The sequence below is a fragment of the Petaurus breviceps genome, unplaced genomic scaffold (genome assembly GCF_028583685.1).
Source record: "Petaurus breviceps papuanus isolate PSGF00001 unplaced genomic scaffold, PetGlider_PUasm1.0 164, whole genome shotgun sequence".
In the NCBI taxonomy this organism is placed as follows: domain Eukaryota; kingdom Metazoa; phylum Chordata; class Mammalia; order Diprotodontia; family Petauridae; genus Petaurus; species Petaurus breviceps.
In genome coordinates this window covers 3,967,276-3,982,045 of record NW_027185735.1, presented here as the reverse complement: position 1 = coordinate 3,982,045, position 14,770 = coordinate 3,967,276, and the positions used below count along the sequence as shown (strand labels likewise).

The following is a 14,770-nucleotide window of genomic DNA, read 5'->3' as shown; positions in this document are numbered from 1 at the left end:
CTTTTGGGGGACAATTGGGGTTAAGTAACTTGCCCAAGGTTACACGGAAAGTTTTGTGTGGGTGGGGGGGGGGGGGGGGGTGTTAAGTGTCTGAGGCCAGAACCGAACTTGGGTCCTCCTGACTCTGGACCAGCGCTTTACTCACTGCGCCACCTAGCCGCCCCTTAGGGGAAGTTTTATATCCCTGAGTGCATACATGAATAAATTAGAGAAAAGGGAGGTCAATGAATTGGGTATGCAATTGAAAAAGCTAGAAAAAGAACAAATTGAAAATCTGCAATTAAATACTAAATTAGAAATAATGAAAACCAAAGGAGAGATTAATAAAATTGAAATTAAGAAAACTATTGAATTAATAAATAAAATTAAGAGTTGGTTCTATGAAAATAAAATTGATAGATCCTTAGTCATCATGATAAAAAAAGAAGAAAACCAATTATGAGTATCAAAAATGAAAAGGGTGAATCTACCTCCAATGAAGAAGGTATTAAAACAATAATTAGGAGTTATTTTGCCAAATTATATGCACATAAATTTGACAATCTTAGTGAAATGGATGAATATTTACAAAAATATAAGCTGCCCAGATTAATTGAAGAGGAATTAGTTACTTAAATAATCCCATTGCAGAAAAAGAATTGAACAAGTCATCAGTGAACTCCCTAGGAAAAAAATCTGCAGGGCCAGACAGACTTCCTAGCAAATTCTATCAAACATTTAAAGAACAATTGATTCAAATACTCTACAAACTATTTGGAAAAATTAGTGAAGGAGTCCTAACAAATTCTTTTTATGACACAAATATGGTACTGATACCTAAATCAGGAAGAGATAAAACAGAGAAAGAAAATTATAGACCAATCTCCCTAATGAATATAGATGCAAAAATTTTAAATAAAATATTAGCAAAAAGACTACAGCAACTTATCACAAGAATAATACACTTTGATCAGGTAGGATTTATTCCAGGAATGCAAGGATGGTTTAATATTAGGAAAATCATCAGTATAATTGATCATATCAACAATAAAACTAGCAGAAACCACATGATTATCTCAATAGATGCAGAAAAGGCTTTTGACAAAGTACATCCTTTCCTATTAAAAACACTAGAAAGTATAGGAATAAATGGAGCCTTCCTTAAAATAATAACTTGCATCTATTTAAAGCCACCAGCAAGTATTATATGTAATGGGGATAAGCTAGAAGCTTTTCCAGTAAGATCGGGGTGAAACAAAGGGTGTCCACTATCACCCCTCTTATTCAATCTGGTACTAGAAATGTTAGCAGTAGCGATTAGAGAAGAAAAAGAAATCAAAGGAATCAAATTAGGCAAAGAAGAGACCAAGTTATCACTCTTGGTGCTCTACTCACGGCGCCACCTAGCTGCCCCTAGAATTCATATTAAACTAAAATGTCACCAACCATGAAGTTCTCCTTGTACCAGTTCTTTTAACTTAAGATACTGATTTTATGTTAAAGCCTATTCTAAATGAGGAGAATACTTTAGTTGATCTCAAATGAAGATTTTGTTTTTCATACACAATAAATCAGGAATTTTTAAAAGGATTCACTAATGTATGATAGATATAATAAAAATCACTGTAAACAACTAGTGACTGAAGAATTAAAAAGGTACAGTAAGGCTACAACTTTGTATTTTAAAGCCCAAAAGAACAGTTCTTTTACAAAACTACAAAACTTGCTTTTGGCTTGGTAAAAAAAAACAAAAAAACGAACAACTCTCAACAAGGGGTACTTACGTTTGCAGCTCATATTTTTTTTTTAATGGTTGAACATAAAATTGTTTTTTTTTGCAACATTCACTTTTGATATGACTGTTCCTTAAGTTTGTTTTGCAGTCATTATGTATGTTGTTTTTGGCTCTGCTTCACTACATTAGTTCATGTAGCATGTTAACATGCTTCTTTAAATTTTTCACACTCATTATTTTTTAGAATACAGTATAATTCCTTTATAGTCATGTACTATGTGCCTGAGTAAGCCAAAAACAAACCACATTTTAATCCAGAACTCACATTGCCAGACTCTAGTTAAGGAAAATCTCATATTAAGGATCATTTCCTTTGGAACATATTCTGATCTTTAAAAAATAAACAATGACAAAAATCCATCAATATCATGAAAATCAAATATGTTCATATTTGAAGAAATAAGTACAAATGTCATGTCCCCCTTTCTAAGTAATCCCTACACAAAAATGACCAAAATTAACTAAAATTAAAGGAAGCATGCAATAACATATATCCAAAGGAGCTGTAATTAGTGTAACAGTCAACTTAATATTGATAAAACCAGATTTAAAGTCCATTATTTGTTTTAATCCTCACTAAACCTGTTAGGCAGATGAAGAAGGCATTTATTTCTACTTTAAAGAGGAGAAAACAGTCAATATAATAAAAAGAAAATATAAAAGCTGATTATAATTTTAATTTTATACCAATCATATTATAAAAGGAATATCACACAGAATTTAGACATTCAGAGACCTAGAATATCAAGAGAAATTATGAAAGGACCAAGGGGGGAATAGCACTTCCAAAGAGGAAACTATATTAAAAAGTAGTAATAACCAAAACCATCTGATAGTCCTTAAAAAAGACAGGTACGCTAAAGGAACAAGACATTAAAATGTAGACAAGAAAAAAATTAGAAACACTCAAACTCAATCCAGTGTTCTATAAACTAGAAAACATAAATTACTTGGGAAAAACTCTCTATCTGATAAAAAGTGCAGTAAAAACTGGAAAGCAGTCTATATACATGCACACGCACACATACACACATATACAAGGTATATGTGCTATATATGTGTTACATATGTGTGTTTTATATGTATATGTATATGACCAAAAGCCATTCCTCAAAAAATAAGTAGTCAAAGAATATGAACAAATAGTTCCTAAGGAAGTATTCTAAACTATTTAACAACTTCATAAAAGAATGATTCCTGCAAATTGACATACATGACAAAAGACACAATAGTCAATGTTGGAGTGATTGTGGGAAGAGAGTCACATTAAAGTACTATGATGGAGCTGTGAATCAGTAAAACCACTCTGCATAATTCCTAATTTGTTTCCAAAACAGCCATTGATAAGAAGAAAGTTCCCATAAGCATCAAAATACTTACAGCAGAACTTTTTGTGACAGCAAAGAATAGGAAACAAAGTGACACCTATTGATTAGGGAATGGCTAAACTACTGTGGTACATGACTGTAATGGAATATTACTGTACTATAAGAAATAATGACCATGATAAATTCAGAGAAGCATGTTAACATTTACATGAAAACTGATGCAGTGAAGTGGAGCCAATAAAACAATATATACAACTATAACAATGTAAACAGAAAGAATTATCTATACAAATCAGAAGGGAATGCTGCAAAAAGAACAAGCACCGTTCAAGAGATATAAGACATTACCAATCTACCATTTTGCAGAAGTAGGAGGTCCACAAGTGTCATACATATTATCAGATTTTTTTGGTGTACTGATCAACAATTCTGATTTTTCCCTCTTTCCTTTTCGGTCTTAATATTCATTATATGAAATTATTCTCTGGGAGGGAAAGGAATACTAGGGGAAGCAATGGTAACACTAAAATGAAAAATACATCACTTAAAAATCATAAGGAAACTGAAGCTCAAAGAAGTTAAATAACTTACCTAAAGTCACAAATGCTAAGGAAGAGGACATACTTTAACATAGGACTTTTATCTCCAAGTCCTTTACTCTTTCCACTACAGTATATTGAAAAATTCATACTACATGCCTTGACTTTTCACTCTCCTTCAATAACCATGTATCTTAAATTACAATAAAGTACATAAAAGGAAGAGGTTCCAAATCCAACACCTAGGAAAAGTACATTTTTATATTTAATTTCCTTAGGACACTTCTGAAAAATTTCTTTTTCACAGGCCTGGGATCCAGACTCACAATTTCATAGTGTAGAAGTTCCCTGTCTAAAACTAAGTCTCAGAGAGTTATCTGGATCACTGAGAAATTAAATGACTTCCCTTTGATCCAACAAATATTCAGTTGTGAAAGGCAAGACTTGAACTCAGTCTTTATTAATTTTCTGTCTACTGTTTCGTACTGCTTCCCACAGAAAAGGATGTCAGCTAAATGACACTCAGCAGACAAATAAAGAATACTGATATTCGGGGCATTTTAAACAAAGAAATGAAGTGATACTTACTAAAGGTCTTACAGATGTCAGAAACAGCTTTGAACACTCTGTCAGAAAAATTCACTTTCACCTTCACATACTTCATGTTTGGAAGTTGTAGGCGAAGCAATTTGTGCTGAGGTGTGAACTGAAGCTTAGCATCAGCTTGTATACCATACTTATCCAAGGTCCAATGAGTCTTAAGTAGCCAAGTTCTTTTCTTTTCCCACCACAAGGCATGATCTGACCAATCTTTTTTTACATCTAGAAAATAAAAACAAGACACCTAAGATTACTTCATAAAAAAGAAATTAAAAAACACTCTAAAAACCCCATTCATACCAATGATGATAGTTTATATAAAGTTACTTATAGTAGACTTTCTTCACCACAATCCTATGAGGTAGGCAGAGCAAGAACAATTCTCATTTAACATAATGAAACTGAACCATGCCCAGAATCTCAATTCTGTAAGTGTTAGGTAGGAAAATAAAAGCCAGAGCTTTCTGAGTCTAGGTCTAGTGGTCTTTTCTCTGTATCATAAACATTTACTGAGTGCCTACTATAGGCAAGGAACTGTGCTGTTGGTGGCTTAGTAGCATCTTTAATTATGTTTAACAACAAATTTTCTCGACATATACACAACCTCAGGTTAAATCTTTTCTAAAACTCTGTGGATAGTATTCAAGCTAGTGATGAACTTCTAGTTAGCAAATCCTCAAACTTCAGTCATATATGAGCCTATATTTAAAAAACTAAAAACAAGCAGGTTACCAGAACTATCAGCCCTCCTCCCCATCTAATTCCTCTGTATCAGTTCTTCATCTTGCACCTCATTTGTATAAAATAATTACTCTTTTTTTTAAAAAATGGTTTGATTTTAAAATTCATATCATACTCAGGTTTTCCCCAATCTTTCTTATGAGCTACCCAAATATCAATAAGAATCTTAGACATACATTTTACATATATGAAAAGTAAATGGTCTGTTTTTATTGAAACACATGTTAGTTTTTGGTATGTACTTTATATTCTCTTGGCTCTTTTTTTGTCAAATCTTCTAAGTTCAGGTTTTTTGGTAGTTTTTTTTTAACAAAGACTTGAAAGTGACAATTGATCAAACGACAATTTTTTTTTCATTCAGGATTATGCTAACTTTGCTGGCTATGATATTTTCAGCCAGAGCCTCAGTTGTTTTGCTCTTCGATTTATAATGTTCCAAGACTTGCGGTCCTTTAAGGTCTTTACTGCAAGGTCTTGTGTGATTCTAATTGTGGCACCATCATATTTAAATTGTTTTACGCTTGTTGCATTTAATATTTTATTCTTGTGACAGGGATTTTGGAATTTGACTATGATATTCAAACTCATGGGATCTTTCTTAAGTGATGATCAATGGATTTTATTTCTATTTCTTCTTTCCCCCCTTGTTCTAATGCTTCAGAACAATTTTCTTTAATTATTTCTTGTATTATTGTATCAAGATTCTTTGATTAATCATAACTTTCAGTAGTCCAATTATTTTTATGTTTTATTTTCTTGATCTATTCTCCAAATCTGTTGTTTTTCTTATAAAAAGCTTCATTTTCTTTTCCATTTTTTCATTATTCATATTTTTTATTTCTTTATCTCTTATAATTTTACTGACTTCACCTTGCCCAATTCTAATTGTCAAGGTGTCATTTTTCTTAAGATTCTGTATCTTGGGGAGGCCAGGTAGACAATGAGTAAGAGCACCGGCTCCAGTGTCAGGATGACCTGGAGGATCGAATCCGGGCTCAGACACTTAGCATCCACCCAGAAACACCTGGCCATGTTACATTGAGCAAGTTACTTAACCCCAATTGCTTAGGGGAGGCCAGGTGGCTCAGCAAGTAAGAGCACTGGCCCCAGTGTTGGGATGACCTGGGGGATAGAATCCGGGCTCAGATACTTAGCACCACACCCAGAAACAACTGGCTGTGTAACCTTGAGCAAGTTACTTAACCCCAATTGCTTTAAAAAAATGTTTTTTAATTAAAAAAAAAGATTATGTATCTCTTTTTCTAATTGACTGACTTTCATAGTCTTCTTGTTTTTCTTGGATTATTCTCTAGTGAAAGGCAGAGTTAAATCGATGGAGTGGTAGGAAGCAATATGGAGAACTCCTTCATAACCCTCATCAGAACAAATCTAGAGAATGCACCAGACTGAACACTAATGGGAAAATTCAAAAAAGTCATAATAAGTCATTTGTTCATCATGGTTTGGCATAGGGAAACAGACAGGAAGGTATGTGGACACTGTGGACAGGAGTATGCTGTGTTCAGAACATTCAAGTGCTCAAGGAGAAGGTGTGTAGCACAGTAAGAGGACGTCCAGACTCATACCAGGGCACTGTAAACTGGCAGTTTTGTCACCTACTATCCAGGCAGACTGAGAAGAGGATCTATGTGTGTGGGTGGTGTTCCAAAAAGGGGAGGAAATTCAGAAGTCAGCAGCAGCAGTACAGCTCAGATGTCAGGTATTGAGCAGAGTCTAATTTCCAGCCTCTAGAGCCCAGGCCACAGGGCAGAGCTGGAATCATAGACTAAAATGGAACCTATAATCCTATGGCTCTGAACCAAAACATCTTTACAACTCACTGAGAGGGGGTGAGGCTAGCAGCAGTCTACTCTTGCTTAGCCCCATATCCAGTCAGGAACTTGCAGAGCTCAGATTAGGAGAATAGTAAACAGATTTCACCTTTGATCAGACCACTTTGGGAGAATTTCACTGAATTCTAAGGTAGAATCTGTATAAACTAAGCTAAAGGATTTTCTACATTACCTTCCTGCTGTTTTCCATATGCCTAGATACAAGCTAGAACTTTCATTAGAGGAATTTTAACTAGAAACCACTCTAAAAGAATACCAGATAAGGTAGTTATTTTAAATGACCGACATACCTAACTAATATCTTATGCATTTTTATTAACCTCTTCAAAAATTAGCTGTTTCATCATTTTTTATAAAATCAACTCAGAAACTTGATACAACTTAATCCTTTCAAATATTTATTTTTAAAATATTTAAATATTTATTATTTAAAATATTTAACTGTTTATAAAAGATTACATTTTAAATTTAAATATTTATTAAAAAAAACATGCTTTAACAACTCTTTCAATAACTTTTATCCCAAAGATAAAATTCTGACCAAATATCCTGTTAACACATAAAATTAAGAATTTTAGTAGACTAAGGAAAGATATATAGTGTTAGTTGACAGAGGAGAAACTGAAACCTAGGGGGTAAAACCCAAGGAAGACAGTGACCCACAACAACTCCAAGTAAAGCTCAAGAGGATAAAAAAAGTCCTGGCCACAAGGATAAGGGTATCTGGAAGAAATGAAGCAAGAAATACAAAATGCAATAGCAAAGAGAACAAATGCCTTTCAATAGATGGTGAAAAACTAAATGACCTGAAAATTAAAATAGGCCTCAAAAGACTGGGGGGTGAGGAAAGACCAACCCCCTCAAAAATAAGAAGACGTAGGAAATAATATCAACAGTTGTCCTAGAAAACCAGTCAAGTACAGAACTGTCAAACTATTTTAAAATCATAACCGAAAAAGTGTAGATAAAATAATCAAAGAAATTATAAATTAAAACTACTCAGAATTCTTACAACAAAGTAAAATTACAAAGAATCCACTGATTACTTCCTGAAAGAAACTCCAGAATGAAAATTCTCAGGAACCTCATAGCCAAAATTCAGAGCTTTCAACTCAAAAAAAATATATACTATAAGCAATCAAAAAATAAATAATTCATGTACTAAGAAGATTAGCAGACAGACAGCTGCCACTGAAAAGGAGAGCTCAGAATGATAATAAAAAGACAAAAGAGATAAAGGCTTACAGCAAAGGGCATAAGTGGGGGGGAGGGGCCAATGACAGAAGGAATGAAAGGCTTCCTAGCATTCCTGATGAAAAGGCAAGAACTGAATAGGCATTTGTAAGTGAAAATACTGGTGCCAAGAGGAAGATGGAAAGGCATACATATTTTTTAATTGGAAGAGACCCATGTAGGAACAAATTATAGGAAATAAATGTGTCTTGAGAATGCTAATATCTTTAAGACATAAAGGTAAAAATGATTAAGGGCCTGTGGGTGGTTTTGTTCTATTTGTGATGGTCTTACAAAAAGACAAATATGGTAGGGAAGGGGACTATACTGGGAAAGAAAAGAGGTAGGGGAATGGAATGGGAATGGAAATTTGAAGATCTTCCCTGTCCCTTAATAGACCTAGGGGGGAGTTTGAAGACCTCCCCTGCTTTGAAAATAAATTCTGCCCCCTAATAGGCTGAATGTAATCACATGGAGCCTGTGATGGAGGGAATTTGCTAAAGGGTGGAGGAAAGCCCACAGGAAGCTGGTAGTTAGAGCTAGCCAGATGATGGGGAGAGAGTAGCTCAGGCAAGGAGATAGAGAGGTCTGTGAGTAAATATTGATCTTGTATTGGTTTGTGGGAAGGCTGAAGGATGCTGTGGCTCTCAGCATTACTATGGCTTCTTAATATCTTTGGTACTATGATGGAACTGGCTTACTGGTTTTGGGATTTGGTTTTCTGGTGTCTAAAGAAATGCTTCAGTTCTATCCTCTAGCTGGAGAATTTGAGTGATCGAACATCATGCAATACTTACAGTCATGGTCTTTATCATGATCATGGGCACTGTAAATATTGCATTGGCACTATAGGGAGGAAAATCACATCACATAATAAAATGAAGAATATTTAAACATAGAGGAAAGGGTGGGGATGGGAATTCTGGTGAATCCTATGAACTTCACTTTTTAAAATCTAAATGGCATAAAGGAATATTGAAAACAACTGCATGCGTGCCTACATGCACACCCCCACTTCCATACACACCCCCTCATTTTGGTATAGAAATACATTCAACTCAAAGAAGAAATAGAAGGGGACAACTATAAGAAGAAAGAGGGGTCTAAGAGAAAGAATGGGATAGGAAGGGTATAGTTATAAAGAAAACAAGCTTGAAAAGAGAAATGAAAAGAAGAAAAAGTAAAAACCTGAAATCAGGTACAAAGGAAGAGTTGATGTAAGAGAGGAAACACACCATTTCTTTTATATAGCACAAGAGTCACAAAAACTCCCTCTCTTTTACTATTGTCTAATTTGTAAAGTAGGGACAAGTAGGTGACACAGTGGAAAGAGTGTCAGATCTGGAGTGAGGAAAATAAATCCTCTTGAGTTCAAATGTGTCCTCAGACACTTACTAGCAGTATGACTCTGGGCAAGTCACTTAATGCTCTTTGCCTTAGTTTCCAAATCTGTAAAATGAGCTGGAGAAGGAAATGGCAAACCATTCCAGTACCTTTGCCAAGAAAACCCCAAATGAGGTCACAGAGAACTAAATACTACTGAAATAACTAAACAACATTTTTCATAATGTTGCTAGGCAGCACAGTGGAGTCTGGAGTCAGAAAGACCCAAGTTCAAATCCAGATTCAGATACTTACTAATTGTGCAACCCTGGGCAAGTCATTTAACCCTGTTTGCCTCAGTTTTGTCATTTGTAAAATGAACTGTTGAAGGAAATGGCAAACCAATTCACTTTCTTTGCCAAGAAAACCTCAAATGGGGTCATGAAGTCAGATGTGAATGAAAAGACTGAACAATAACAACAATTTGTAATGAGGGAAAAAGGAGCAAAGACAGGGGGAAGAAAGAAAACTAGAACAAGATAGAGGAAAATACATGTTTAACAATCAAAACTCTGAATATGAGTAGGATAAACTCACCCAAAACACAGAAGACAACAATAGAATGGATTGGGAAACCCTCAAAAGCTTGTTTTTACAAGAAACACAAAGATTCACATGGTATTAACCTCGTGAGGGACTGGAGCAAAATCTATTATGCATCTTCAGCTGAACTTTTTAAAAGGGGGGGAGGCGGCAATTATAATTTTAAATAAGGCTAAAGTATACATAGACATGATTTTTAAAAAAAGATAGGTGGGAAAATACATTTGACAACATAAAGATTACTCAATATTTACTACATAAGAACCAAATATTATAGCATCTTAATAGTTAAAGCAAAAGTTAGTTGAATTTCAGGGAAAAATAGATAGCAAATCTAAAACAATGGAGAACCATAACTACTGCTTTCAGTCATAGACAAATCTAACCAAAAGACAAATGAAATTAAGAAACTGAATACAACTGTAAAACAATCAGAAAGATTCACTAATGATTACCGATGTAATTCTCAACTGTACAAAAACAGACCATTTATTAAGGCATAAAAGACCTCACCAAAAGAAAAAGAGTTAAAAAGTAGAAACAGTAAACATCTTTTATGATCACAATACAATAAAAAGCATACTCAATCAAAGGCCCTTAAATAAGAATTAAAAGCCGGGCAGCTAGGTGGTGTACCGGCCCTGGAGTCAGGAGGACCTGAGTTTGGTTCCGGCCTCAGACACTTAACACCCACACACACAAAAAAAAACTAGTCATGTAACCTTGGGCAAGTTACTTAACCCCAACTGCCCTCCAAAAAGGCCAAAAAAAAAAAAAGAATTAAAAACCAAATGAAAACTAAATCACATCATAATAAAGAACTGCTAAGTAAAAAAAAAATTATAGACAACAGAAAATTTCATCCAAAAAAATGGCAAACATGAAACAACATGTAGGTAAAGCAAACATGGGAAATATATCTCTAAAAAGAAAAAAGAACAAATCAATAAATTCAACATACAATTAAAAGAACTGAATAAATCAAAAAACCTCCAACTAACAAAGTAGAAATTATAAAAATTAAAGGAATTAATACATATTCATTGCAAAAGGACAGCTGAATTGAACAATTAAACTAGGAGCTGATTTTCTGAAGGGAAGAAGAGACAACAGAATAAAACGTTAGCTAACCTGATGGTTAGTATCCAAAATTAAAAATTCAAACAATTAAATAGGAAATAAAGGAAATTATTTTGCCCTATTATATGCTTAACAAAAGTGAAAACTTAGATGAAAATTTATGAATACTTAAAATTATAAAATGCCCAGATTAACAGAATAAAAAAGAGAATTTAAGTAACCCAGTCTCAGAAGAAGAAAAAAAAAACCTGAACAGGCTATAAATGAACTCCCAAAGGAAAACCACAAGATCAGATAGCTTTATCAAACATTCAAAAAACAATTATTTCCAATACTACATAAACGGTTTACTATAACAAGAAGACATCTTTCCAATCTCCTTCTATGAAACAAATGTGATCCTGACACCTATATCTGAGAAAAAGCGGAGGAAGGAAACTTCTGATCAATGTACTTGATAAACACTGAAATAGAAATTTTACGTAAAATATTAGCAAGCAGGCTACAATACATTAAAATATTATATACAATGACTGAGTTTGGAATGTAGGGCTGGTTCAAGACAGGGCAAGACTATAAATACAATAAATTATACTAATATCATAAGTAATAAAAGCCACATGATTATATAAGAAATGCTGAAAAGTCTCTTGATAAAATCTCTTACTAGATTGTGCTAAAAACAAAACCTAGTTGGGAAAGAAAAAGGAACTGCATTCAAAAAGACTTGTCAAGATAAAAAAGCAAGAAGAAGCAATATAATCCAACTCACCCCTTAACAGCTCAACAAGGGCCTAAAAACATACCAGACTGAATCCAGAGCAGAAAATCCAAGAAAAAATTAACTTGAGTCATTTCCTGCCTAACTCAGCACAGAGAGGTAGGTTTAAAAAATAGGGTTTCTAGATGTAAGCACAGCATGGGGAACATTAAATAACAAGGACTGAACAAGGGCCTCCCTGTAGCTGTTCGGTGGGCCAGAAGAAGAGGTTCCAGATCCAAAGGGGTCTGATTTTGTGTGGTAGCCTCTAATTAGAAGAACTGTCATTAACACCCCAGATAGTAATCAGATTTAGCAGAAAAGGAGGGAGGATCTGCATCTAGGGTGGAGGGACAGCCCCCAAGTTGTGATCCTAGGCCCTAAGTAATATACTAAGCAATGAAAAAGTACAGAAGCAAATAGCAGCTAAGTGGCTGGGAGAAAGAGAAAGGGAGAGGTAGAATGGAGTAAATTATCTCACATAAGAGACAAGAAAGAGTTTTTACAGTGGAAGGGAAGATGGAAGAGAGAGTAAAATACTCTCATCAGAACTGGCTCAAAGAGGGAATAATATACAATTTCAATTGAGTATAGAAATCTATCTTATGCTACAGGACAGTAGAAGGGGGTGGTGATATAGAAAGGAGAACATATTGGGGGAGGGGGTAGTCAGAAGCAAAACACTTTTGAGGAGGGACAGGGTGAAGGAGAGAATAGAAAAAACAAGGCAAAGGAAGATGGCAATGGGATGCAGGAAAATAAAGTCAGCAATAGTAACTGAAAAAAAATTGAAACAAGTTTCTCTGATAAAGATCTCATCACACAGATAACTGTCAAATTTATAAAAATAAGGGCCATTTCCCAATTTTCTCTTTGCATGGAACCAAAATCTACCTCCTATAACATTTATCCATTTTCTGCCCTCTGGAATCAAGCAAAGTAAGTAATTTCTTTCATGTTACAGAAATATAAATATCTGAAGATAATGACCATATTCACTCTATCACTTCTACTCTAAATTAAACTCCCCTTATTCTGATGTTACTTACCTGCTCAAAAATAATACAGTTCTCCAATGACTACTGAATTGGTTAAATTTTTTGACTGCATTTAAAGCCAAAATAACCCTACCAATTTTTTCAGTTTCATTTCCCCCTAATATTTGAAAGCACACTACACTTCTGCCAAACTTGACCATCTATTATTCCCCAAATGCCCCTTTCTCCCTCTGCCAATACTTTATTTATATTGTTCCCTTTTCCTGGAATACCTTTCCAACAGAGCCATTTCTATCTAAGTCCTTTAAACCCCAACTCAAATGTTATCCTCCATGAAGCCTTCTTTGATATTCACAATCAAATGCAATTCATCCACCTCCTGAACCCTTATTTATGTCTCTTTAGAGAACATATTTTGTGGTCTATCTATTTTATCTCTTTACTTATCTTACCTCCCCTACTTTATTCAAAGTTACTTAAAGGTATTCATCTCTGACATCTTAGCACCTTAGGTACCCAATAAACGTGTTAAATCAATGAACACCTATGAATCACTCAAACATTTATTAAATGTCTGCTCTGTATCATATGCTATGCTAAACCCTATGGATACAAAGTCAAAAATTAAACAGTTTCTGATCTTGAGTGACTTACAGTCTAGCTAAAAGAGATAACATGTAAATATAAGGTATATATAAAATAGGAGACAGGGCAGCTAGGTGGTACAGTGAATAGAGCACCCGCCCTGAAGTCAGGAGGACCTGAGTTCAAATCAGGCCTCAAACACTTAACACAAAACTAGCTGTGTGACCTTGGGCAAGTCACTTAACCCCAACTGCCCTACTTTCCCCCTCCAAAAAAGCAAAAAAAAAAAGTACCTTTTAAAAAATAAAATAGGAGAATTTGAGGGGAAGGAATTAGCATCTGTTAAGATTAAGAAAGTACTAATGTGAAAGGCAGCACTTGTTAAGGGCGGCCAGGTGGCACAGTGAGTAAGAGCTCCAGCCCCAGTGTCGGGAGACCTGGAATCGGTTCCAGCCTCCAATACTCAACACAGCACCCACACAAAAATAATAATAACTGGCTGTGTAACCTTGAGCAAGTTACTTAACCCCGACTGCTTTAAAAAAAAAAAGGCAGCACTTATGCTGAGGATCGAAGGAAATTAGGGATTTTAAGTAACAGAGGTAAAGAACAAGTGCATTCCAGGTATGAGAGACAGATATTGCAAGGCATAAACAGTAGGAAATAAAGCACCATTTATGAAGAACAGCAAGAAGGCCTGTTTGACTAGATCATGGAGTATTCATGGAGAATAAAGTATAACAAGGCTACAGCTAGAGGTGATACCATTTTATTAATTAGTAGAGTAACATAATCAGTGCTATGCTTTAGGAAAATCACCTTGTGTAGAGGATGGACTGGAGTAGGCAGAGACTTTTAAAGCAGGGAGATCTATTGGAAGGTTACTGCAACAGTTCAGCTGAGAGATGATAAGGTTCTAAAGGGATGAAAAAAAGGGATACAAAAAAAGAAGTTGCAAAGAGGGATTAGTTTGTGGATGAAAGATAAAGGAACTGAAGTAAACATGTTTAAGTGATTTACCCAGGGTCACACAGCTAGCAAGTGTCTGAGCCCAAATTTGAACTCAAGTCCTAGCTACTAGATGAAAGATAAAAAGTAGTTTTAGACATATAATGTTTGAGATACCTGGAGATTCAAATGAATCTGTAATCTCATTTATCTGGAAGTTCCTTCAAACAATACAGGCAGTAACCCAACCACATCTGTCCATCTTCTCCAACTACTATCCCTGTTGACCATAAATTCACCACAGGTGGTCTATCTAGTGTAATGAAGGCTTTCCTCATTTTCTTCTGACAATGACAGAGTCAATCAATCAACTAAAATTTATTGAGCACTTAAATGTGTCAAAAA

The 14,770-nt window shown here is 34.8% G+C and overlaps 1 protein-coding gene across 9 annotated transcripts in view; it reads right to left on the bottom strand.

The window, feature by feature from the left end:
• Nucleotides 1-14,770, bottom strand: part of FERMT2 (FERM domain containing kindlin 2) — a 168,626-nt gene that overhangs the window by 120,282 nt on the left and 33,574 nt on the right. For all 9 annotated transcript variants that reach the window (XM_069082214.1, XM_069082215.1, XM_069082219.1 and 6 more), the window contains one exon: nucleotides 4,230-4,463. In XM_069082214.1, coding sequence (XP_068938315.1) covers nucleotides 4,230-4,463 — 234 coding nt within the window. The remainder of the gene's footprint in view (nucleotides 1-4,229; nucleotides 4,464-14,770) is intronic.